The 25254-nt window shown below is 53.1% G+C and overlaps 2 protein-coding genes across 2 annotated transcripts in view; both read left to right on the top strand.

Annotated features, from left to right (window-relative positions):
- LOC135877941 (zinc finger protein 208-like) overlaps positions 1–25254 on the top strand; it is a 77990-nt gene that overhangs the window by 13142 nt on the left and 39594 nt on the right. Inside the window, exons 4-6 of the mRNA XM_065403463.1 lie at positions 4004–4846; positions 13601–13741; positions 13829–14544. Coding sequence (XP_065259535.1) covers positions 4004–4846; positions 13601–13741; positions 13829–14544 — 1700 coding nt within the window. The remainder of the gene's footprint in view (positions 1–4003; positions 4847–13600; positions 13742–13828; positions 14545–25254) is intronic.
- Positions 7818–8903, top strand: TBRG1 (transforming growth factor beta regulator 1). Its single transcript, XM_065402784.1, has one exon. It carries the CDS (start codon positions 7818–7820, stop codon positions 8901–8903), a length of 1086 nt encoding a protein of 361 aa, XP_065258856.1.

Raw genomic sequence — 25254 nt, 5'->3', positions numbered from 1 at the left:
GGCCACTGAGCCCATCCAGCCCAACCTCCTGCATCATCTAGGCCAGACTGTCTCCCCCAGCGATTTGGTAAATAGCGCTAAGGGCAGGTCAGTTATACAGAGCCACCCAGAGCAGCCTATTGAGTGTGTGTCTTAACACGGCCACATGCATGGTTACACATCTAGGACAGAGGAGGTAGGCTGTGGTCAGGGGCCAGGAGTGGGGCCGTGGCTGGGAGTGATGCTGGAGGTGAGGCTGGGGCTGGGGGCACGGCTGGAGTGGGGCCAGAGAAGACCTGGGGGCAGAGCAAGGATGAGTGGAATTCCTTCCTTCCCCACCCCACCCCACCCCACCCCACCCCCATGCGGGCTGACCTGGGCCCCACTGCACTCACAATTACCCAAATGTTCCTCCATGCCCTCCTAGGCTGTGGTAAAAGTCGCCCAGGGAGCTGTGGGGAGACCATGCCCTCCACCTGCCCTGGGTGGGAGACCGATGTGCCCAAGAAGCAAGAGCAGCTCCCAGCCCATGTCCCTGTCCCCCAGGATGCGTTGCCCAGGACAGATAGAGGGTCCAGGGCTCCCCACAGTGCCCCAGGCTTCCTGGGTAGCTCTTACCCTAGCCCTGGCTTCTGGCCAGGCCAGGGGGCAGCGCCTTGGGGGAAGGGGAGGAGCAGGGTTTGGGGCCCTATGGCAGGGGGGATGTTGGGGACCCCAATGTTCTTTGTGCCCAGGGGCCCCAATAAATCTTAATCCACCTCTGGTGATGGGGTCCAGATAAATACCTAAGACCTGGTCTACACTTCAAAGTTTTACCAGTATAACTACTTTGGTTAGAGATGTGATTTTTTTTTTTTTCTGAAATAGGTATACAGGTAAAAACTCCAGTGTGGATGCAGCTACACTGGTATAAATGGGGTGTTTACCAGTATAGTCATTCGTCTTCCTGTATTGGACTGGACTTGATGAACTCTCAAGGTCCCTTCCAGTTCTATGATTGGAACAGCTATACGGCTATTAGCATCTTTATACTGATATCACTGCATCCACACTCGGGGGGAGGAAGTGGTACCACGTTAGCTATACCAGCGGTGTTAAAGCCGGACAACTTTCTAATGTAGACGAGGTCTTCAATTCATAGATTCCAAGGCCAGACGGGACCATTGTGGTCATCTCGTCAGACCTCCTGTATAGCACAGGCCAGAGACCTGCCCCAAATCATTCCTAGAGCAGAGCTTGTAGAACAAACATCCCGTCTTGATTTAAAAATGGTCAGTGATAGAGAATCCACCGCAACCCTGGGTGAGTTGTTCCAGTGGTTAATTATTCTCCCTGTTAAAAACGTTCACTTTATCTCCAGTCTGAATTTGTCCCGTTGGATCATGTTATACCTTCCTCTGCTAGATTGAAGAGCCCTTTGTTTGTTCCCCCTGTAGGTACAAATCTAGATTGGGATCAAGTAGGGTGACCAGATGTCCTGATTTTTTAGGGACAGTCCCAATATTTGGGGCTTTTTCTTATATAGGCTCCTATTACCCCCCCACCCCCGTCCCTAGGGTGACCAGACATCCCGATATTTTGGGGTTTGTCAATTTGTCCCGATATCTGCCGGCAGTGCCAGGTTTTTTTGTTGTTGTTGTTCCGCCGGTGGGCACCCCCCCCCCCCTGCCCCCATGTGTCCCGATATTTTCTTTCTCTCATCTGGTCACCCTACCCATCCTGATTTTCCACACTTGCTATCTGGTCACCCTAGGATCAAGTCACCCCTCCATTTTCTCTTTGTTAAATGAAATAGATCAAGTTCCTTGAGTCTATCACTGTAACGCCTGTTTTCTAAGCCTTTGCTCCCTGGGGCTCTGACCCTGGTGTTAGGAAGAAGGGAAGGGGTCTGGCTAGATCTGACTGTGCTCTGTGTCTGGAAAGGATCCAGTGGCTGCAGCCACTAGAGGGCCCTGGTTATGGCCAAGGGACAGGAGTCTGCTCTCTCTGCTCAGCTTACCAGGGCGGACTGAGCTTCCGGAACAGAGGCTGCTGCTGCATCCAGACTGGAGCTGGGCTGATGATTGGCTGCTGTTCCCTAGTGGGATCTGATGCCCAGCTTCCCAGCTGCAGTAGGGACCGTCTCTGGCTGGACCTAGCCCCCAGGGCTCTGCCAACATTAGCTCCTGAGACCGGGTGATAGAGAGAGCAGGGGATGGGGCTCTGTGCAGAGTGCCTGACTCTGTGAGACCCCAGAGTGGCTGCCCGAGGGAGGCAGAGCTCATGGCCCTGGGGAGGGGCAGGGAGAGAGAGACTGAAAGGGGAGAAACAAGTGGAGAGAGGGAATCTGCTACCACCATCTCCCCTGGCATTTCGCCACCCCTGACACACATGCACACACTGACACTCCGCACAGACACGCTCACACAATGACACATACACACACTCGCGCTGACATGCAGACACGTCCTGACCCACTCGCTGCTGTAACATCGACACGGGCCAAGACGCTGATGGACCTTAGCACACTCACATGCACTGTGACACACACATGCTCATGCACACATACGTACGCTGACACATTCACGCAGAGGCACGAGTCATACACGTGCACTGTCTGACATACAAACTTATACAGACACCCTCAGGCACTCCCCCACCCACACAGGCAGAGATGATAGTTTCCCGCCATTCCCAGGGCTCCCTCCATTAGCTCCGTCCGTTGGACAGACTGTTGGCGTCTGCAGAACAGCACATATTTCATAGATTTCAAGGCCAACAGGACCCATTGTGCCCATGCTGTCAGGCCTCCTGCCTAACTCAAGCCAGAGAATTTCGCCCAGTAACTCCTGGCTGAGCTGTACCTCCCTCAGGGCGCGTACCCAACCCCAGCCGGCCTCTAGCTCCCCATGTTTGATTCCATGTCCCTGGCACATTCCCTGAAACACCTAACAAGCCCTGAACTCACCTTGATTCTTTCCCTCATGCTGAGCAGGATTCCCAACAGCAAATCTGACGTGGTTCCCCAGACAGAGGGAAGGGAAGAGCTACGTGTCCTGGATTTCTAGGGTCTGGGCACGGGGTGGATTCTCCATCACTGGAAGTCTGTTAAAACGGAGATGCGGCATCTCTTTCTCAAAGTCAGGAGTCACTGGGCCAGAGGCAGGAATGGCTGGGGGAGATAGGAGGCCAGGCTGGAAGGGTACAATGAGCTTTCAGGCCTAGATATCTATTTCCCTAGAGACAGCAGCACAGAGGAGAGGTACAAAAAATGAAACCAGCTCAAAGTATTTGTGAGTGCCGTGAAACAGCTGGGATCCCACAGAGCTGCCGTGAACTTCCCCAGCTCTGCCCCCCTCTCAGCCAGGCTGGGACTGTACCCAGCAACTGTGGCAGGCATCACTGGAAGTCTGGCAGCTGCTCCCCCGCTCAGCTGCCTTTCCCCTGGGTGTTTGGAGGGGGCGTGGTCGTCCTCTCTCCCCCGCCCCTGGCCACTTGAGGGGTTTCCAGCAGGAGATTATTTGATCGATCCAACAATGATTCATTTCACCGCCTTGGCCATTCCCCATTCCGAGGATCTCCCTTGTGTCCCCCACCATTGCCCAGCGGAGGGACTGACTCACATCCAGATTCTTTCTCGTCCCAGCAGGAGCTGAGATTTAAGAGCGAGGACGAGGAGGAATCGGCAGCAGGGAGGTGATGAGACAATGGATCTGGATGGGACTGCCTCAGGAATCTCTGAAGCTGATGAACACCAGAGTCCTGGGCAGGGAGAAGCTCGCGAGGATCGCAGTGGGTTGGAAGAGCAGGCAGATGGCGATCCTGATGCTGTCAGGGGAAGTTTAAATGTCCAGGATGGCACCCAGCAAGGGGAGGATCCAGCCACATGGGCTGAGCCAGGGAGAGGCCCCAGTGGGAGCTCAGAACATAGGGCCCAGGAAAGAACCCAGCTGCGGCAGAAACCCCATTGCTGCCCTGACTGCGGGAAGGCGTTCAGCTGGAGCTCCCACCTCCTTCAGCACCAGCGGGTCCACACAGGGCAGAGGCCCTACAAATGTTCTGACTGTGGGAAGGGCTTCACCCAGAGTTCAGACCTCATTACCCACCAGAGAATTCACACAGGCGAAAAACCCCACCGCTGCCACCAGTGTGGAAAGGGCTTCAGTGTCAGCTCAGGGCTGGCCCGGCACTGGCGAGTCCACACTGGGGAGCGCCCCTACAAGTGCCCTGAGTGTGGGAAGAGGTTTGGTCGCAATTTCAACCTGCTGACCCACCAGCGCACGCACACAGGGGAGCGCCCCTACCAGTGTGGGGAATGCGGGCAGTGCTTCAGCCACAGCTCCACCCTTGCCAAGCACCGGCAGCTGCACACAGGGGAACGCCCCTACACCTGTGCCGACTGCGGGCAGTGCTTCAGCCTGGGCTCCACCCTGGCCACGCACCGCCGCAGCCTGCACACAAATGACCGGCCCTACAGCTGTGCTGAGTGCGGCAAAGGATTTGGTCGCAGCTCAGACTTGCTGGTCCACCAGCGCAGCCACTCTGAGGATCGGCCTTACCGCTGTGCCCAGTGTGGCAAGAGGTTCGGCCGCCGCTACAATCTCCTGGCGCATCAGCGCAGCCACACCGGGGAGCGGCCCTATCCGTGCGGGGAGTGTGGGAGGTGCTTCAGCCGGCGCTCCGACCTCATCAGCCACTGCAGGACCCACACTGGGGAGCGGCCCTACCTGTGCGCCCAGTGCCCCAAGAGCTTTGGGCAGAGCGCCGACCTGCTGTCCCACCAGCGCACGCACACTGGGGAGCGACCCTACCGCTACCACCAATGTGGCCAGAGCTTCAGCCTCAGCTCCAACCTCCTGGCCCACCGCAGGGTCCACACCGGGGAGCGGCCCTACCACTGTGCCCAGTGTGGGAGGGGATTCACCCGCAACGGCAACCTCCTGGCACATCAGCGGCGGCAGCACACAGTGGGAGAGACCACCTGATGGCACAGAACATGTGCAGGGAGAGGGGGCCCACCTGAAGGCACAGAACATGTATGGGGGAGAGAAAGAGAGAGTGACCGCCTGATGGCACAGAACATGGCATGGAAGAAAATTATCTCGAATGCTTATGACTCAATGTCAACAGAAAATGTTGCTGGAAAATGGCCTTTTTTCTGAAAACGAAATCTTTCGCACACTAAAAATTTGATATTTTGCATGTCATTTTTTTTTACCAAACATTGTGACATGTTTTAATTGAATGTTTTATCAAAAATATAATGCTATAGATGACTATTGAAATATTAGAAACTTGTTTACTGTAAATGAAAAATGTCTATAACTATGTTTACAATGTTTTGATTAATTTTATGAAAAATGAAAAACATCTCTTGAAACTTTGGAATGAAAACAACTTCAAAATTTCTTCTGAACGGAACTATTTTTTTTTAATTTATATTTTGACCATCTCCACAAACTTGCTATAATTTTAAAACAAGCTGGCAGTTTTAGCTGATTGTGTGGATATAATAGACTTGACTTCTACAGGGTCTTTGACTGGGTGCAGCACCGTGTTCTGATTAAAAACCGAGCTCAATGCAAAATCAACACAGAAGGAGTTAAATGGAATAAAAACCGGGTCACTAGGCTAACATGCAGAACCCAAACCCTAATGTGCACAACTCCACCCATAATCTATATAGCCCTAACCTGCAGAACCTGAACCCATCCGTTATCTGCTCAGATCTAACTCCAAACCTATTCTGCACAATGCTAAACCCAGCTCCCTCATCTGCATCACCCGATTTGCATCACCCAACCCCAAACCTAACCCGCCTATCCCCAACTCCAACTCTAATCCGCACGACCCTGCACCTGCACCATCCTGACCCTCTCGAGTCCGGGAGAAAGGGGTTAAAAACCGAGGAGCCAAATCCTCCACTTCACAGCGCTGGGAGGGACCGGAATAACAGAGGGACCTTCCTGTGCCAACCCCAGGCACCTGGGGCCCCGCTCCTGAGCCGGCTCCCGGCCCGGGCGTGCACAAGGAGCGGCCCCGTCTGCAGCGCGGCCCCGGGGGAATCGCCCCGGCCCGGCGGTGAGTGGGGGCGCCGGGGAGACCCAGAGTCGCGGTGAGTGGCGGCCCCGGGGCGGGAGGGAGGCAGCAGCAGAGGCAGGAAATCGCTGGCTGGAGGAAGCGGCAGAGCGAGGTGGGGATCGGAGCCGGGGGGGCAGAGAGAGACACCCCCACTCAGCCAGCTCCGGGGCATCACGGGGTGGGGATGGGGGTTGTGCACTGAGCCCTGCAGGGTCCCCAACCCAACCATATTAGCGGTACCCCCGAGCCAGCTAGTCCCCTTGGGGCTGGATCAGAGATTCCCCCCGAAGAAAAGGCTCCGTGTCCAATTCCCCACATCCCTGATCCAGCCAGGAGCCGCCTCCCCGCCCCAGACCCCATGTCCAATAGTCTCCCACACCCCTGAGCCAGCCAGTCTCCTGCTCAGAGCCAATCAGACAGCAGCAGTAGTGGCTTGTGAGTGAAGGGGCCCAGCCACATACCTTCTTCATAGATCAGGGGTAGGCAACCTATGGCATGCGGCACGCAAGCTGATTTTCAGTGGCACTCACACTGCCCAGGTCCTGGCCACCAGTCCGGGGGGCTCTGCATTTTAATTTAATTTTAAATGAAGCTTCTTAAACATTTTAAAAACCTTATTTACTTTACATACAACAATAGTTTAGTTATATATTATAGACTTCTAGAAAGAGACCTTTTAAAAACGTTAAATTGTATGACTGGCACACAAAACCTTATATTAGAGTGAATAAATGAAGACTCGGCACACCACTTCTGAAAGGTTGCCGACCCCTGTCATAGATGCTCAAGGCCACTGAGCCCATCCAGCCCAACCTCCTGCATCATCTAGGCCAGACTGTCTCCCCCAGCGATTCGGTAAATAGCGCTAAGGGCAGGTCAGTTATACAGAGCCACCCAGAGCAGCCTATTGAGTGTGTGTCTTAACACGGCCACATGCATGGTTACACATCTAGGACAGAGGAGGTAGCCTACACTTAATAGATGAGGGGCTGTATCCTGGAAAGGAGAAGCGCTGGGAAGGGCTTAGGGGTCATGGTTGAAACCTGCTGAACCTGAGCTGCTGGTGGGAAGGTGTAGCTGAGTCCCTGGCTGTCTGAGTAGCAAGGAGAAGTGTGTGGGGGGGGTGTTTACCTCTGTATATGGCATTAGTAAGACTGTTACTGGAGACTCTGTCCAGTTCTGGTGTGCACACTTCAAACAAGATGTTGCCAAGTTGCTAAGGGTTCAAAGAGGAGCTACAAGGACGATTTGAGATCTGGAAAACCTGCCTTAGAGCGAGAGACTAAGGGCTTGTCTACACAGCAAAATTTACTGGTGTAGCTCTGTAATTATACAGCTGTCATTATACTGATACCACTCATAGAGAGACACTTTGCACCAAGCCTAATACCTTAATGTTCTTTTACTTAATCATATAGCGCATGAGAGAGCACAGATCATACAAAGCAATAAACATCTGAAATCGCAACGTCGGTAACTCAGCCAGGATGCAGGAATTGTTAGGGGGGGCTGGGATGGAGGGGCAAAATGGGCCTTTCTTCTGGCCTTAACGTTTATGAAATGCGCTGTTCTGCAGAGTCCAGCGGCCTTTGCGGGGACAGAGCCAATGGAGGGAGCTCTGGGAATGGATGGGAAACTGCGATCTTTGTGTGAGTGTCCATGTGAGAGTGAATCTATGAATGTGTGCGTCTGTGTGTGCCCATAGAGGTGATGGTGCCCGGGCTCTCTGATCCAGCAGGTCTGAAGGTGGCTATCCCTCCAGGCGTGGTGAGCCGAGGATGAAGAAGGTGTCAAGGAAGAGCCAGAATGAGAAGTACCGGCTGAAGTACAGCCGGCTGCGCCGGGCGGCCAAGGCCATGGTGTTCGAGAATGCAGCCCTGTGCGATGAGATTGCCCGGCTGGAGGAGAAATTCCTGCGGGCGAGAGAGGAGCGTCGATTCCTCTTCACCAAGCTGCTGCAGCTGCAGGCACTGTCAGCCGAGGAGGAGAGCCCGGCGGTGCCATTGGGGGGCATCTCAGCAGGGTACGGCGTGGCACCGACACCTGGCCCAGATGAGCCAGCGCCTGCGGGGAAGCGGCCCAAGAAGGGCAAGGAGAATGGGCGTGCAGCCAAGCGGCGGGCAGCACCAGACAGGGGGGTGCGGCGGCTGGTGCAGCCAGTGCCGCTGGACCCCTCGGGTCGGCCTGTTTTCCCCATCGCGCTGGGTGGGCTGACGGTCTACAGCCTGGGTGAGATTGTGGCCGACCGGGCAGGCTTCCACGATGAGGGAGCCATCTACCCAGTGGGTTTCTGCAGCACACGGGTCTACGCCAGCATGCGGCGCCCTGACCAGCGCTGCCTCTACACCTGCCAGATCAAAGATGGCGGAGTGGGTCCCCGCTTTGAGATTGTGCCTGAGGATGAGCCGGGCAGTGCCCTGGCGGGCACCACAGCTGACACCTGCCACGCCCAGCTGCTGGCGGCCATCAGTGCTGCCCGGGGGCGGCCCTACCCTGAGCTGGAGGCAGCCGGGGCTGATTTCTTTGGCTTCTCGCACCCAGCCGTGCACAACCTGATCCAGAGCTGCCCCGGGGCCCGCAAGTGTGGGGCCTACCGCTGGGTGCGCTTCGAGGTGTGTCGTCCTGGGGATGGGCAGGTGCCCCAGGGGCTGCCCGACAACTGCGCAGCCACTGACTTCCAGTCTTTCCGCCGCCGCGCCCAAGAGGAGGAGGAGCGGGACCGCGGAGGGGGCGGAGCTGGGGGGCGTGCACTGGGGCTGACCCCTGCCCAGGCCTTCACTTCCCCCTGCTCCTATGAGGAGGTGTTCCTGAGCCGCCCTCTCGAGTCCCCCGGCCATGGCAGCCCCGATGGTTCTGACGACTGAGACCCCCTCCCCCTCAACCCTGGTGTGGCCTCCATGGAGCCACCCGCTTCCCCCCCCCCCCCACCCGGTACGGCCTGCACAGCTCTTCCCATCCCAGCCTATACAGAGTTCCCAGCTCAGCATGGCCCCCACAGCTCCTGCCACTGAACCCCCTCCCCCTGTGTGGGCATCACATGCCCCTGGCCTGATCTTCACGGCTCCTCCCACTGAGCTCTCCCTCTCCACCACAGCATGACAACCCCCCCCCCCTCCCCCAGCAGTGCTGGCTCTGGTGGTGTTGCTGTCTTTGGGGACCTGTGCAGCTGACTCCAGATGGGGCTTGTCCCTGCCCTGTGTGAACACTCTGCTCACTAATAAAGATGATGGTGGAAGCCACATCCCTGGCTCTGTCTGCTCCCTTTCCTGGGTGTAGGAGGGAGGGGAACAGAGGGGCAGCCGGACGGGTGAGCTACCCCTGCCCTGTTCTTGTGGCCCTTCCTTGGCTTATCCAGTGTTAACAGCGGGATCCAAATCTGGATCCCAATCCCTGTGCACTCAGCCATGTGGGGTGTGAGCTTAAGGGGTCACCCAAAGCTGGACAGATGGGGCAGCCTATCCCCTCCCCAGCGGCATCCTGGGGCTGCCCCCTCCCTCCAAACTAGACTCAGCCACTCCTATCCAACCTAGGCCCAAACAGACCCTTCCTCCATTAGACTGGGGCTCAGACCCATATCTCACCCACATCCACCCTCTGCCTTTCAGAGTAAATGTGCCAGAGCTATTTGCCAGCCAGACCCATTCCCCTTCCCCCAGAGCCCGCTCCCTGTCTGTCTATAACCCTGTGCCTTCCTGCTGTGCTGACACTGTGTCTCCTGGGAGATCAAGCAATGTCCCCCCCCACACACACACACACCCCGCGCTTCCCATCAGACCCCCCATGTCAGGGCAGACCCTGTCTCAGCTGACCAGGCGATTCCTGGCTCTGGGAGAAAATGAGGTCTAGTGGGTGAGGAGGGGAATGGAACTCAGGACTCCTGGGTTCTCTTTGCGGAGGGGGGGAGTGGAGTCTAGTTGGTTAGAGCAGGGGGGCTGGGTTTTATTCCCAGCTGTGCCAGCCATAACCCATGGGCTGCCTCTGACTTAGTACCACCCTGGCGCCTCTGTGCCCCCTGCCCCTGGTTCAAATCCTCCCACCAGAGTCTCCCTCCTACTTTACATCTCCGTTCCCCGGCGAGCCGGGGCATGAAGGGGTTAAAGACACCAAGCTCCTGGAGTGGCGCCTGAAGCAGGGAGGGGGACGGGATAGCGGAGGGACCTTCCTGTGCCAGCCCCGGACACCTGGGTCCCGAGCCCCGCTCCCCTCCCCGCCAGTGTGTGCGCGCAGGGCGAGCCCCAGTCTGCAGCCTCGGGGGATCGCCCCGGCCCGGCGGTGAGTAAGGGCGCGGGGAGAGGCGGCCACGGGAGGGAGGGAGGGAGGGAAACAGCAGCAGAGGCAGGAAATCGCTGCCTGGAGGAAGCGGCCGCAGGGCCGGGTGGGATCGGAGCCGAACCGCGGCTGGGACCGGAGACACCCTCCCCGGTAGCCCCGGGGTTTGTGCTGCAAGCGAGGCTCTGCCCTGCCCAGAGGGAGTGGCTGTGCCAGCGATGATCCCGGGTGTGGGCTGACTTAGGCTGTGGGGAGGAAGCGTAGGGGCAGCCCAGCTGTGGAGAAGGCATGAAGGAGGGGGCCTGGTGTCTGGTGGAGCAATGACTCCCTCTCCAGGGAGCCACCTGTTCCCTGGCCACACAGTCTACCAAGGGTGAGTTAGTTTGTGGTGTGGGAGCTGGAGCTGGGACTCACCCAACTCCTCTAGATGCCCACATGGTGGGAACAGCAGCTGGGCTGGCACTGAGGGCCCTCAGTGACCTGTTAGTGGGGCTTCTGCTTTTGGGGTTCACTAACTTCAGTTTTTCGGGTGTTATTTTTAACAATTTTTGAGTTCTGTGTAGATAGCCCTGAAACCCCCCGGTTTTTGGATTTCTCTTTGTATATAGTGTAATGAGTAATCTATTTGCTATGGACCCTTGTGTGCTTTTACTTAGCACTGTTTCAAACAGCACTACGTTAGAGCACACTAGGGAGCTTCTAATGCGCACCAGCAGGATCCCTGTGGCCCAATTAATGCTCAACACATTCGTTCATTTGAGAAATCATACTCCTGTGGTGCACATTACTGCTCCGTCTAGACAAGCCCTTATAACCCTTCCAATGTTTGATTTCTTTTCTTTGTATTGGGGTGTATTGTGGGTGTTTATCAGCTAAAATCTAAAATCAGATGCCCTACCCATTAGCAATGCCCTGGGCATCCTGTGCCCAAGTAATGCCAATTTAGGAGGACATTATGTCTCTTGTGATATGCAATGTAGCTGTGTTGGTCCTAGGATATCAGAGAGACAAAGTGGGTGAGGTAAGATCTTTTATCTGGGGTTGTCAAATGATTAACAAAATAATTACAATTAATCACGAGATTTAAAAAATAGTCACGATTAATCACAGTTTTAATCGCAGTGTTAAACAATAATAGAATATCAATTTAAATTTATTATAAATATTTTGGGATGTTTTTCTACATTTTCAAACATACTGATTTCAATTACAACGCAGAATACAAAGTGTAGAGTGCTCATAGTGCTCACTTAATATTATTTTTCAGTTCACCTCATACAAGTACCGTGGTGCAACCTCTTTATTGTGAAAGTGCAATTTACAAATGTTGAATTATTTTTTTACATAAACTGCACTCAAAAACAAAACAATGTAAAACTTCAGAGCCTACAAGTCCACTCAGTCCTATTTCTTGTTCAGCCAATCGCTCAGACAAACAAGTTTGTTTACATTGACAGGACATAATGCTGCCCGCTTCTTAATTACAATGTCACCTGAAAGTGAGAACAGGCGTTCGCATGGTTCTGTTGTAGCTGGCGCTGCAAGGTATTTATGTGCCAGATATGCTAAACATTAGTATGCCTCTTCATGCTTCGACTTGTAGGTTCTAATAATAATAATTCTACATTTGTAAGTTGCACTTTCACAATAAAGAGATTGTGCTATAGTACTTGTATGAGGTGAACTGAAAAATACCATTTCTTCTGTTTATCTTTTTTACAGTGCAAATATTTGTAATCAAAAATACTAATATAAAGTGAGCACTGTACACTTTGTATTCTGTGTTGTAATTGAAATCAATATATTTGAAAATATAGAAAAAATCCAGAAACATTTATAATACATTTAAATTTGTATTCTATAATTGTTTAACAGTGCGATTAAAACTGTGATTAATCGTGGCTATTTTTTAATCTAGTTAATTTGTTTTCCGTTAATTGCTTGCGTTGACTGCAATTAATTGACAGCCCTACTTTTATTGGACTGAACTTGTGTCACAGGCATTGGCTGAGTGCTGGGCAAGGACTCCCAACTCCTGGGTTCGATTCACGGTTCTGCTATAGACCTTGAACAAATCACCTTTCCTCTTTGGGCCTCCGTTCGTACTCCTGCACTTTGTCTATTTAGAGTAGACCGCAGTAAGCTGTTCAGGGCAGGGAGTGTCTTCCTCTGCGTGCCCGTACAGCACCCCGGGCAACAGAGCCCCAAACTCGGTCGTTGGGTGCTTGTGCGGGTCCCTGGCACAATGGAGCCCTGATCTCTGCTGGGATTTCTAGGTGCTACTGTTGCTAGTGACAGTAAGAAGTTCTCAGTGCTGTGATAATCTCCGATGCCTCCTCTCTGCTGTTCCAGGGGCAGGCGTCCCCGTTCCCAAACCCGACCTCGTGTCCCATATGGAGCGATGGGAAGAGCTGCAAGTCCCAGACCCCCAGTGCTCCAAGGAACAGGAGATGCCAAGAGGCACCCAAGAAGGTGAGGGTACTCGGAGACCATCTGTGAGGGACCACCCTTTGATTTCACTCCTGGCACTCCAGCAGGTGAATAAAGAGGAGAGGGTAGCTAACTCCCTCATCTTCCATGCTAGGCAGGCTTAGCTTCCTTGAGACACCCCCAGCTCTGGAGATCCAGGGAGGCAGTTTCTCCCCCTTAACCAACATGCAAAACCAGTCTTTCAGGAAGTGTGCGTCTCTTTAACCACCCGCTCCCTCTCGGTCTCTGACTGTCCCCTCCCCCCTTCATGGGGGCGGGGGTGATTCAGACACAGATCCTCAAAGGTTCCCATTGATTTCAGTGGAAGTTAGGAGTTTGAAGTACCTTTGAGGATCTGGATCTCAGCCCTAGGAAGGTGGGTCTGGCCCACCAGCGGTGGGAGGGCAGAGGTAGCTAGTCCTGGGTGTGCATCTCAAGAGCTCTGACCTGGGCTATTGTCCAGCCACGGTTCCTGACTGCCAGGATATGGAACTGACCCGATAGATGCTGCAGTAAGGCAGACAAACATCTAGAGTGGCCATAGATTATTACAGGCCACTCCTGATCCGCCCCCTGGCACCTCCTCTGGGCGTCAGTGCAGCAATGACTCCCATCTGGCTCATCTTCCAGGTGCCGAGATCCCGCGTAGAAGCAAGGAAGAGACTTTGCAGCATGAAAGGGAAGCAGCCAGATGCAAAGGGAATGTGTCCTGTAGACCCAAGGGGGGCGATGGCTGGGTGGAAGGGCAGCAGGATCCCGGACCTCCGGGTTCCATTTGCGTGAAGAGTGGCATGAGCGACAGGTCAGTGGGTGGCACCCCAAGCCCCATCGCCTGCCCCATGTGCGGGAAGGGCTTCAGCCGCAGGTCGAACCTCACGAAGCACCAGCGGGTCCACACGGGGGAGCGTCCCTTCTGCTGCACCCAGTGTGGGAAATGCTTCACTCAGAGCTCCAACCTCTGCCGGCACCAGAGCCTCCATGCAGCGGGCGAGGGGCCCTGGTGCTGCCCCGAGTGTGGGGAGAGCTTCACAGGGAGCGCGGGGCTGGCCAGGCACCGAAGAACACATGCCGTAGGGGAGAGATCCCACTACTGCCACCAATGTGGGAAAGGCTTTGCTAGCCACTCACTCCTGACCATTCATCGGCGCAGCCACTCGGGGGAGCGGCCGTTCTCATGTGCCCAGTGTGGGCGCAGCTTTGACCGCAGCTCCCTACTGGTGGAGCACCAGCGCACCCACACCGGGGAGCGCCCCTACCGCTGCCACCAGTGCAGCCAGGGCTTCACCCGCGCCACCCACCTCAGCCGGCACCAGCTAATCCACCGTGGCGAGCGACCTCACGGCTGCCCCGAGTGTGGCCGGTGCTTCCGGCTCCGGGCTGCGTTAGTCAAGCACGTGCGGAGCCACACAGGGGAGCGACCCTACAAGTGTGCTGAGTGTGGGGCAGTCTTCGCCAGTGTCTCCTCCCTGGCCCGGCACCGCCGGAGCCACGCCGGTGAGAAGCCCCACCACTGCCCCGATTGTGGCAAGAGATTTGGGCAGAGCACTGCCTTCGCTGAGCACTGCCGCACCCACACTGGGGAGCGCCCCTACCACTGCCTGGAGTGTGGCCGCGCCTTCGCCGGCAGCTCCAACTTCATCCGGCACCAGAGAATCCACACCGGGGAGCGGCCCTACCAGTGCCAGGACTGCGGCCGCACCTTCCGGGTCAGCTCCAACCTGGCCAGGCACCAGAGGACTCACCACCAGGGGCTGGTGGTTACTGAGTGTGGAGATACTCCCTTGCTGGGACAGGCAGGACAAAGCTAGGGTCACTGGGGGTGTAGGCCTAGGTGGAGCTGAAGGCCGGGGGCGGGGGGTTGGTTGGGGCTGGGGCCATGGCAGGTGTAAACTGAGATGGTCAGGGCACAAGGCAGGACCAAGTGGCTGGTGGCTGGATTCTCTGCAGCCCTGATCCAAGCAGCACCCCATGGAGCAGGATCGGATGTCTCAGATCAGAGCTCACCAGGGAAGGTGGTTCCTGCATCTTGCCGCACCAGTCCTCTCTTCCCCGCCTTGGTGCTGAACTCTCCGTCCAGTAGGAAGCGCCGTCTCCTAAACGCTCCTCCCACTATTACCACCAATTTAGGCCAGGCCTGCTGGGGCAGAGCTCTCCACGGTGGATTATCCCAAGGAAGATAGGGCCAATGTTGGCCCCTGGCTCCGGTCTGCTTCTCACAGGGCTGCGCCATGGCAACAAACTCAGAGGGGGCAATCCCACTCTAAGAGAGCGGCCCTTCTTTGCTGTATAAACCAGCATCAGGCAGGCTGGACCTGCCCTCAATGCTGCAGTTCGCCCAGGGGTCTATGCCACCTCCCACCCCGAGCCAATGCCACTTGAGGCTGGACTACGCAGCAGGTTTGTTTATATTAAAAACAAAAGCCCACAGCCCGTTGTTGTGTTTTTGTTGTTACCAGGTTAAACCTGGGGTCGGCCGACACACTGAGCCCCGGAGCTGCCTACTGAGCCATGCTCATCCTAGTTGCACTTTATGTCACGTTCTCCTAAACTGCACTCCCCCTGGAGTCTCTGTGGCTGGCGGCACTGCCTGCAGACTCAGCAGACCTTGGCTTTCTCGAGGGTTAGCTCTGAAATCTGGAAGGACCCTGCGCTCCAAACCAAAGCCCTCAATCCCAGAGCCCCCTGGGCCAGAGGGGGGCTGGCCGCTCCTGAGCCCCTGCACTTGGCTCTTCTGTAATGAAAGAGTCACAAAGCTCAGAGAGAACAGAACCCAATTGAAGATCGAGGTATAACTGCTCACCAAATTTGTGGTCAGGAAGGAATTTCCCCCCAAGTCATGCTGGCAGGGAGGGCGCACACCGTTCCTGAAAGTACTGGAATATCCAGTACTCTGGGGAGGTGTGAGTGACTACACTATCTCCCTCCAACTCTAACCCACTAGACCCCACTTCCTTCGCAGAGCTGGGGATAGAAACCAGGAGTCCTGACTCCCCCTTTCCAATCCCCCTTCTAACTCACTAAACCCCATTTCCTTCCCAGAGCTGGGAATAATTGGATCAATGTAGATGGGGTCTGCTCCTGAAATGGGAGCTGTGACCGGGAGCATTTGTGGGGGTTTGCTCTTTCAGGGAAACAGTGTCAGCATAGCAGGAAGGCAGTGTTATAGATGTGGTGGGGAGCTAGCTCCGGGGGTCTCTGGGGTGCGGGTGGGGTCTGGCTGGCACATAGCTCTGGCACATTCACTCTGAACAGCTGTGGGGGAGATCTGGGTCTGAGCCCCATTCCAATGGGGGAAGGATCTGTTTGTTCTGAGGTTGGAGGGAGCAGCTGAATCCAGTCTGGATGAATGCCAGGATGCTGCTAGGGGGAGGGGACAAGCTGCCCACACGTCAGACCCAGGAGATCAGTTATGATGTGTTGGGAACCTGAGCTGGAGATGCCTGAGAATTCACTGCATCTGACAGCTCACTGTATGGATCACAACTGCACAGACATTCCTGTACCGCTTACTCCCATCCCTAGACTGGGAATAGAACCCAAGAGTTCTGACTCTGCCCCCCTCACCACCGCCACATTCTCTCAGTAGCTTTGACAGCGTGGTCTAGCGGCAAGACACTGGCCTGGGAATGAAACCTGCTGAGTTGAGCATTGAAGGGATTGTGAATCAGACTGTTCACACCTTTTTTGTTCTTTTGGGAAATCAAATGACCGAGCAGCAGTTTGGAGAAAAGATGTCTGAGTTAAAATTGTTAAACAATAACAAAAACCACCAAAGAAAGAAAGAAACAAATAAAAACTTGACCCAGAACCAGGACTAAAATGCAGGGAACTGCTTATTGAAACGGCAAGTCTAATCAATGGAATAAAGAGAAAAAAGAAACACACGAGTAACTGAAACAGAGAGGATTTATGGCCAGGTGCAAATGAAGGAGGGACTGAAAAAGATGTTACAAAGGAAAAAAAGTTTGGAAGAGGGTTTGGCAAGTAGAACACATTAAGGTCTCCAAATGCAGCGTGGTAATGTCCAAGTCTCACCTCCTCATGAGATTAAGGTTGCCAATTTTGGTTGAACATATTCCTGGAGGTATCATCACATGACATAATCTTTAATTAAAGATGAATCTTTAATTCCTGGAGACTCCAGGACAATCCAGGAAGATTGGCAACCCTACATCAGATGCTAGCAGTTGTTGCTAAACCCACAGATAAATATAACCCATGACGGGCACAGGTAAGGTTAATCACAAATATCCCTTAATTTGCTGCATCATTGTAGAGTCCTTGAGTTAAAAGCAAAATTCATCCTCCAGGGCAGAGTTAAGGTCATGAGTGCACATCCCTCCATTTCTGATGGTGTTGTTAGAATCCTGTAGCTAAAAGTGAACAAATACCCCAGATAGGGAGGAGGGCTAGCTCAGTGGTTTGAGCATTGGCCTACTAAACCCAGGGTTGTGAATTCAATCCTTGAGGGGGCCATTTAGGGATGTGGGGCAAAAATCTGTCTGGGGATTAGTCTTGCTTTGAGCAGGGGCTTGGACTAGATGACCTCCTGAGGTCCCTTCCAACCCTGATATTCTATGATGTTTGGACTTAATCCCTTCTGCCAAGATTTTCAGAAGTGACTAGAGATTTTAAGGCTGTGTGCGCCCCAGCTCAATACCTTAAAGGGGGCCTGATTTTGGGAGGAAAAGTGCTCAACACTTTATTCAGAATCAGGCCCTTTTAAAGATGTCCCAAACTGGGTCACCTTTTAGGCCACAGAGGTCCAATCCTGAAAGGATCATAGCAATTACGGCTTCTATCAACACTTCACAAGAAGCAGCCAGGTGCTGGATGCATCTGAGAAGAGGTTCATAGGTGTCTCTAAAGTGGCGCCTAATAAATACGGAAGATTCAGGAAAGAAGAGTTTAACCCAAACATTGTCTAAATTGGGATCTCTGCTGATTCCAGCTGCTCGTCATGTACCTGTCCCAATGTAAATCCCTAGGGAAGACTATGGAAATCATTACTTCTATTGGTGCAGCTGATGTCCTGAATCGGGGCAGATTTCCAGCATACAAAAGATCTTGAAAGCCCCTCAGGAAATCTGATCTAGAACTGGTTAAAATATTTTTGAGAAAGAAAGAAAGGAAGAAACATTTTATTTTCAAATCACAATTTCGGTCTGGATTTAAAAAAAAAGTTTTAAATTTGGGGTTATTTTCTCCCCTCTTTTTTTCCTCACTGCAAATGATGGGTGAAAGTAGAAGTGAGACAACAAGTGTGTTTGATGAGAGGAGAGCAAAGCAAAAAAATCCAATTTGAAATTAAACAGAAATGTGCATTTTGTAATCACCAGTCAAAATTTTTTGTTGAAAATAACATTTTCATGAGGAAAAACTCCATTTTTCACTAAACTTCATTTTTTGCCAGGAATATGTTTTGCTTACAAAATGTCAATTCACTCTAATTAATTTAATCCCATTGAATTTAGAAACCAAATTCTCTTCAACTCCTTTGAAAAATCCCAGCTGGGAAGTCTAACTCCTAACATCCAAATCCAAGTGGTAGAGTCCTAACAACAGTAGCCCAGTCTTTAACAAAACACTTCCTGAAGGGCGGAGTTAAGGTTATTAATGGCTATCCCTTAATTTGTGATACTGTTGTTAGAATCCTATAGTTAACGTTTTTTGCCTGGTGAAAAAAAACCTTTCCTTGGTTTTTATTTTTTGTTTTGTGTTTTAACAAATAAAACAAAAAGTGTAGGTTGTTATTTCTAATCTTCCCTAAGTACTATTTTTAAGTGTTGGTTTTCTAAAAAAATAAACACACAAAAGTTTTGGGAAAAGAATGGAGGAAAATGTTACTTTTCATATTACATATATAAAACCAGGGAGGTTTCAATCAAATAGGAGCAATAGTGTGACACTTCCAAAAAGGCTTGAAAAGCAAGGAGCCAATTCCATTGTGATGTGTTGTTTATTCTTGTATATCCAACCCATGGGTTCTCAGCCCCCAAAGGTGATTATTACAGGATCTGAAGGAATTTGGGCACATGACTCTCTTCCAAAGCTGATCAAATGCTGGCCATCCAAAGGCTTTTAGGTGGGAAATGTCGTCGTCCTGTCCCCCTAGTCTTTTGTTGTTGTTGTGGTTGACAAAACTTTTTTTTTCCCCTAGAAATTTCCATTGCATGGAAAAGTTGGTGGGGTTCATTGAAAAATACCTGGAAACTGTTTGGGTTTTGGGAACCCCAAATTTTCTCAGCTTTAGGTTTGTTGACAAAAACCCCGAACATTTTCCACAAAAGTTTAGATGAAAAATTTCAAGGAAACACATTTTTCCCAACCATGTTTTCATTAAAAAATTTCATGGGGACAAACAAATCATTTCCTGGCCAGCTCTCATCCGTTAGCCTCAATCCCAACCCCAATGCATGATGCCATGCTACCCTGAGCTAAAGGGGTAACTCCCCCAGCTGTGAGTGAGCAGTGGGTGTTGTAGTAGCCAGGGCTGTGCACTAGAGGGAGACATGGCCACAGGCATTAAGCCAATGAATTACACCTGAGCCTTAAAATCCTGGCTATAAATTCAGCCTCTGGTGGGTTCCTAAACCCTTCACAACTGTGAGACACATGAACAAATTCCACCAACTCCATTGGGATTGGAGTGGGTTCACAAATATCTCCAAAATTTAACCCCAGCAGCATGGCCACTCTAAGCATTCAGAAATCACGAGCCAGCCCCCGGAATAATCATGGCTTAAAAACATCATGAGAGGTTGAAAATCATAAATGTAAGGGTCTGTTTAGTCACGATTCTGAGCCATTTGGAGTAATTTCCCCAGCTTTTCTCCCCAACCACGAGGATCAGAAAATGATTTCTTTTTAAAGCAGAGATTTTCCTATAGTCACATGACTTTGGGGGGGAAAAATATCACCAACAATTTCGATTAAAAGAAAAAAAGTGTCTTGTTCCAGAACCAAATTGACGTAGTGAAACTGTTTTTCTTTCTGTCCCTTGATCAGCGCTAGCTCTAAACCTGCTCCCTGTCCCTCTCTAGTGGCTGGATAAAGGATTACAAGTCTGTATCACCCTCTTGGCCCAGTAACTCAAGCAACAGAGGAGTCCCGGGTTCAATCCCCACCCAGGGCAGCCGGGGAATGGAGGGGCTTAGTTGGCAGGTGGGGAGGGGAGTTCGTTATCACCATCGTCCACCACAATAATAGTGGCATGGAGCTTCCGGTGCTGCGCCAGCTGCGAGGGAAAGCAGAACCCTTTCCCACATTGGTGGCAGCGGTGGGGCCGCTCGCTGGTGTGGATGGCCTGGTGTTGCACCAGGTTGGAGCTCTGGGCAAAGGCGCGGCCACACTGCCCACAGGCAAAGGGCCGCTCACCGCTATGGGTCAGTTGGTGCTTGCGCAGCACCTTGCCATCAGCGAAGCCCTTGCCACACTGGTGGCAGCGGTAGGGCCGCTCCCCACTGTGCAGCCGCTGGTGCCTCAAGAAGCTGGAGCTATCACTGAAGGCCCGGCCACATTTGGGGCACTTGTATGGGCGCTCCCCAGTATGGGTGCGCAGGTGCTGCGTCAGGTTGGAGCTCTGGGCAAATGCCTTGCCGCATTGGTGGCAGTGGTGGGGTTTCTCACCAGTGTGGACTCGCTGATGCTGTGTGAGGTGTGAACTCATGCTGAAAGTCTTCCCACACTCAGTGCACCGGAAGGGCCGCTCCCCGGTGTGGATCCTCAGGTGCTTGAGGAGCGGGGAGCGGTCCACAAAGCCCTTGTGGCACTGGGGACAGCGATGGGGGTTGTCAGGGCTGTGCACCCGCTGGTGCTTGGCCAACTGGGAGCGCAGACAGAACCCCTTCCCGCACTGTGGGCAGATGAAAGGCTTCTCCGCCAGGTGGGTCTTCTGGTGCTGCGTCAGGTTGGAGCTCTGGCTGAACCCTTTGCCACACTGGTGGCAGCGGTGGGGTTTCTCGCCAGTGTGGGTGTACCTGTGCTCGATCAGGTGTGCCCGACGGCCGAATGCCCTCCCACAGTCGGGGCAGCAGTAAGGTCGCTCCCCAGCATGGGTGCGTCGGTGCTGGGCCAGCCGGGAGCTGTCGGCGAAGCCGCGCCCACAGCTGGGGCAACAGTAGGGGCGCTCGCCTGTGTGGGTACGGGCATGCTTGGTGAGTGACGAGCTGTCCACAAAGCCTTTGCCACACTGGGGGCAGGTGTAGGGGCGCTCTCCTGTGTGGGTCCGGCCGTGCTTAACTAGGGACGAGCTGTCGGCAAAGCCTTTGCCGCAGTCGGCACAGCGGTAAGGGCGCTCACCCGTGTGCATGCGCCGGTGCTGCACCAGGTGTGAGGGCCAGGTGAAGGCTTTGCCGCAGTCGGCACAGTTGTAGGGTTTCCCTGAGTTGGCAGTGGGGAGCGTCATCGGTGGCCACTCCCGGTCGGGGCTGGGGGACAACTCCCACTCGGACCCTCCTGACAGCGCCCCGTCCTCCGGGCCAGGACTCCCCTCCTTGTTCCCGCTCTGCGCCTCGTCACCAGCTGGAATGACATGGAAACAGATCACCACTCACTGGGCTGAAAAACCGTCTCCCAACCCACCCTCTAGAGATGGAGCTGGCTGGGAGCCAGTGTCCCAGCACAACACGCAGGCTAGGAGAGGTATCATGGGCTGAAATCCAGGATGTGCTGGGTTTATGAGGCATGCATTTTTAACAGTGAGAGTAATCAACCATAGGGACAACCTACCAAGGGTTGTGGCGGATTCTGCATGACAAGTTTTAAAGCAAGTGTGGAGGTTTTTCTAAAAGATCCGGCCTAGTTCAAACAGGAATTAACTCAGGGAAGTTCTCTGGCCTGTGTGATACAGCAGAACAGACTAGATAATCACAGTGGTCCCTTCTAGCCTTGGAATCCATGATTCCATGGGCCACAATGGGGCCAGGACTTCGCCTGTGGATGTCAAGACCAGAAGAGCCCATTGTGCCCATCCAGTCGGCCTCCTGTGTAACCCAGGCCAGAGAACTTCACCCAGTATCAAGATCCTTGGCTGTATAACTTCATAGATTCCAAGGCCACGAGAGACCGTTGTGATCATCTAGTCTGACTTCCTGTATAACACAGGTCAGAGACCTGCCCCCAAATCATTCCTCGGGCAGAGCTTTTAGGAAAACATCTAAACTTGATTTTAAAACTGTCAGAGATGGAGAATCCACCACGACCCTTTAGTAAATTGTTCCAGTGGTTCATTACTCTCAACGTTAAAAATGTACCCCTTACTTCCAGCCTGAATTTGTCTAAGCTTCAACTTCCAACCATTGGATTGTGTTAGACCTTTCTCTGTCCCCGTGTAGATACTTATAGACTGTGGTCAAGTCACCCCTTAACCTTCTCTTTATTAAATTAAATTGATTGAGTTTCTGGAGTCTCTCATTATAAGGCAGGTTTCCTAATCCTTTAATTATTCTTGCGGCTCTTCTCTGAACCCCTCTCCAATTTTTAAGCATCCTGCTTGGATTGTGGACACCAGAACTGGACACAGAATTCTAAGAGCGGTTGGACCAATGACAAATACAGAGATAAAATAACCTCTCTGCTTCTATTAGAGATTCCCTTGTTTATGCATCCAAGGACTGCACTAGCCTTTTTGGCCACAGACAATGTTTACCTGGGAGGGGAATTAACCATTGGAACAGCTCCCCTAGGAATGGGGTGGATTCTCCAAGAGATGAGTATACATGGGGCAGAGAGATGAACATGGATGGAGATAGGCTGCCAGGGTTAGAATCATAGAATATCAGGGTTGGAAGGGACCTCAGGAGGTCATCTAGTCCAACCCCCTGCTCAAAGCAGGACCAATCCCCAACTAAATCATCCCAGCCAGGGCTTTGTCAAGCCTGACCTTAAAAACCTCTAAGGAAGGCGATTCCACCACCTCCCTAGGTAACCCATTCCGGTGCTTCACCACCCTCCTAGTGAAATAGTGTTTCCTAATATCCAACCTAAACCTCCCCCACTGCAACTTGAGACCATTACTCCTTGTTCTGTCATCTGCTATCACTGAGAACAGTCTAGATCCATCCTCTTTGGAACCCCCTTTAACTCGCCAATGTAGCCCAGTTTGTGAGTTGTGTACACTTCTATAGCAATCACTGTTAGCATGATCTGCCAACCAAGAATTAATTTAAGGCCAGCAGGGCCCATCATAACCACCCAGTCCACCCTCCAATGGCTATTAGCCAAGATGGTTAGAGATGCAACTCCATGCTCTGGGTATCCCCAAACCTCTGACTGACAGAAGCTGTGACTGGACGACAGGGGATGGATCACTCAGTAAGTTGCCCTGTTCTGTTCATTCCCTCTGAAGCATCTGGCACCTGCCACTGTTGGAAGACAGGACACTGGGCAACATAGACCATTGGTCTGACCCAGTATGGCCATTCTTATGTTCTCCTGCCTAACGCAGCCCAGAGAATCTCCCCAGCAATTCCCTCCTCCACCCAGTAACTCCTGGCTGAACGACACGTGTCTATTTAACTGGAGAAATGTGAGAAACATTTAGTTCGACAAATCTGAGAATTCACAAGGCAGAACAAATTTATAATACGGCTCCATTTATAAATGGTTCTTAGATGTCTTGAAGAATGGTGACTGAATGGATAGAGTGTCCAGCAGCTCAATAAGCTACTTAAACCCATGGTGTATAATTATTATTACTATTAGTGCGATTTATTTGTATTACTGTAGCATTTAGGAGCCTACGTGGTGGACAAAGACCTCATTGTCCTAGCACTATACAAACACCAAACAAAACCATCTACACACCTTGTAGTGCTTATAACCATCCACCACACACGCCTGTTTCACGCTGTGAACATCTGTGCCTCGTTGATTAACACTTTACCTGCCATTTATAAACAGAAGTGTGTCTGAAAAAACAAATCCATCCCGAATGTCTCAGATTACTTATCCAGCTGGAGTCACAACTGACCCCTGTCACATTGATGTGGCAGCTGTTGGTTCCAGTGCCGAACTGGACGAGATGAGGCAGGACTGGACGGGCTCAGGGCATCTTGGGGAGCCAGGGTTAGTTAGGAAGTGTCTCTCACCTGCAGAAGTGTCTGTAGGGACGCGGCTGTCACTGGAGCACTGGGGATCCAGCGTGCACGGCTCTACCTCTGGCTCCATCTGGGACTCACGGCTGGTCTGGGGGGTGGAAATCCAGCCCTGAAGACAGAAAAGAGGGGCGACCAGGGCTGGGTTGAACAGCTGTTACAAAGGGCGCTCTGTGAGTTTGAACTTCTTGCCTGGAGGGACATATGATTGCGGCACATGGCAAAAAGGGCCAGGAGACCCATGGGCACAGCATGGGGGTCCTGAAGACAAAACATCTGGGTGGAAGACGTGCTAATGTGACAGGCAATGGGGATCAAACGAGGGATCTTTGGGGCCAGAGGTACCAGCCTCTACTGCCAGGGGCCTCATCCACGCCTAAAAATTAGCTCGACCTAGCTGCATCGCTCAGGGCTGTGAAAAACGTCACGGGCTGTGCTGTAGTTAGGCCCAATACAGAGGTGGCCAGGTCAAGGGGAGAAGTCTTCCCTGGTCCTAGCTACTGCCTCTGGGAGAGGTCCATAAACTACATCCCTTCCACTGCTGTAGGAAGCGCCTATGCTATGGAGTTACCAGGACAGCACCGTCCCTGTGCCCCTATAGTGTAGACATGGACATGCCCCGAGCTCCAAGCGCAGCCAGACTCCGCAGCAGGGGCTGGAACAGAGACGTCTCTAGCGGGGACCCTGCGCGCTGCCCAGGGGATAAGCAGAGAGACAAGGGGCGGGGGCGGTTATATCTTCTATAGGACCAGCTGGCTGGGAGGGGGGATCTCTCTGGTCCCAGGCACAGGGCAGCTCAGATCCCCCGGCCCTGCGGCCGCTTCCTCCCGGCAGCGATTTCCTCCCTTTGCGGCTGTTTCCCTCCCGCCCCGGAGCCGCGTCTCCCCCGCGCCCCGCTCACCGCCCTGCCGGGGCCCGGGGCTGCAGCCGGGGACTGGCCCTGCGCACACACAGGCCGGGAGCCGGGCTGGGGACCCAAGTGTCGGTCGGGGCTGGCACAGGAAGGTCCCTCTAGTTATTACGTCCCCATCCCGGGCCGGCTTCTCCTGCTCTGATCTGGGGTGAGGAACTCGGTGGGTTTAACCCATCCCTCCCCAGACGTCAAGGGAGCGGATTTCTCGCCCTCTCGGGCCTCTGGCTGCCTGCGGGAGTGAGAGGCTGGGTGGAGTGGCTCATCAACGTGGGTGCCAGCCTTAGGGCCGAGTGATGCAAACCAGGGCACAAACCCCAAACCGGTTGTGTGTTCTATAACATAGATTTCACCAACTTAGTATCAAATGTGAACTCCTCAAGCGCTATAATAACTACTTTAACTGGAGTCACTGGCAGTTGCCATGGGCACTCGGTCTAGCTTGCCACCCGGGCAAACCTGCTTTTGTGA

This window comes from Emys orbicularis, chromosome 4 (genome assembly GCF_028017835.1).
Source record: "Emys orbicularis isolate rEmyOrb1 chromosome 4, rEmyOrb1.hap1, whole genome shotgun sequence".
Lineage (NCBI taxonomy): Eukaryota > Metazoa > Chordata > Testudines > Emydidae > Emys > Emys orbicularis.
This window is presented reverse-complemented; position numbering and strand designations above follow the sequence as displayed.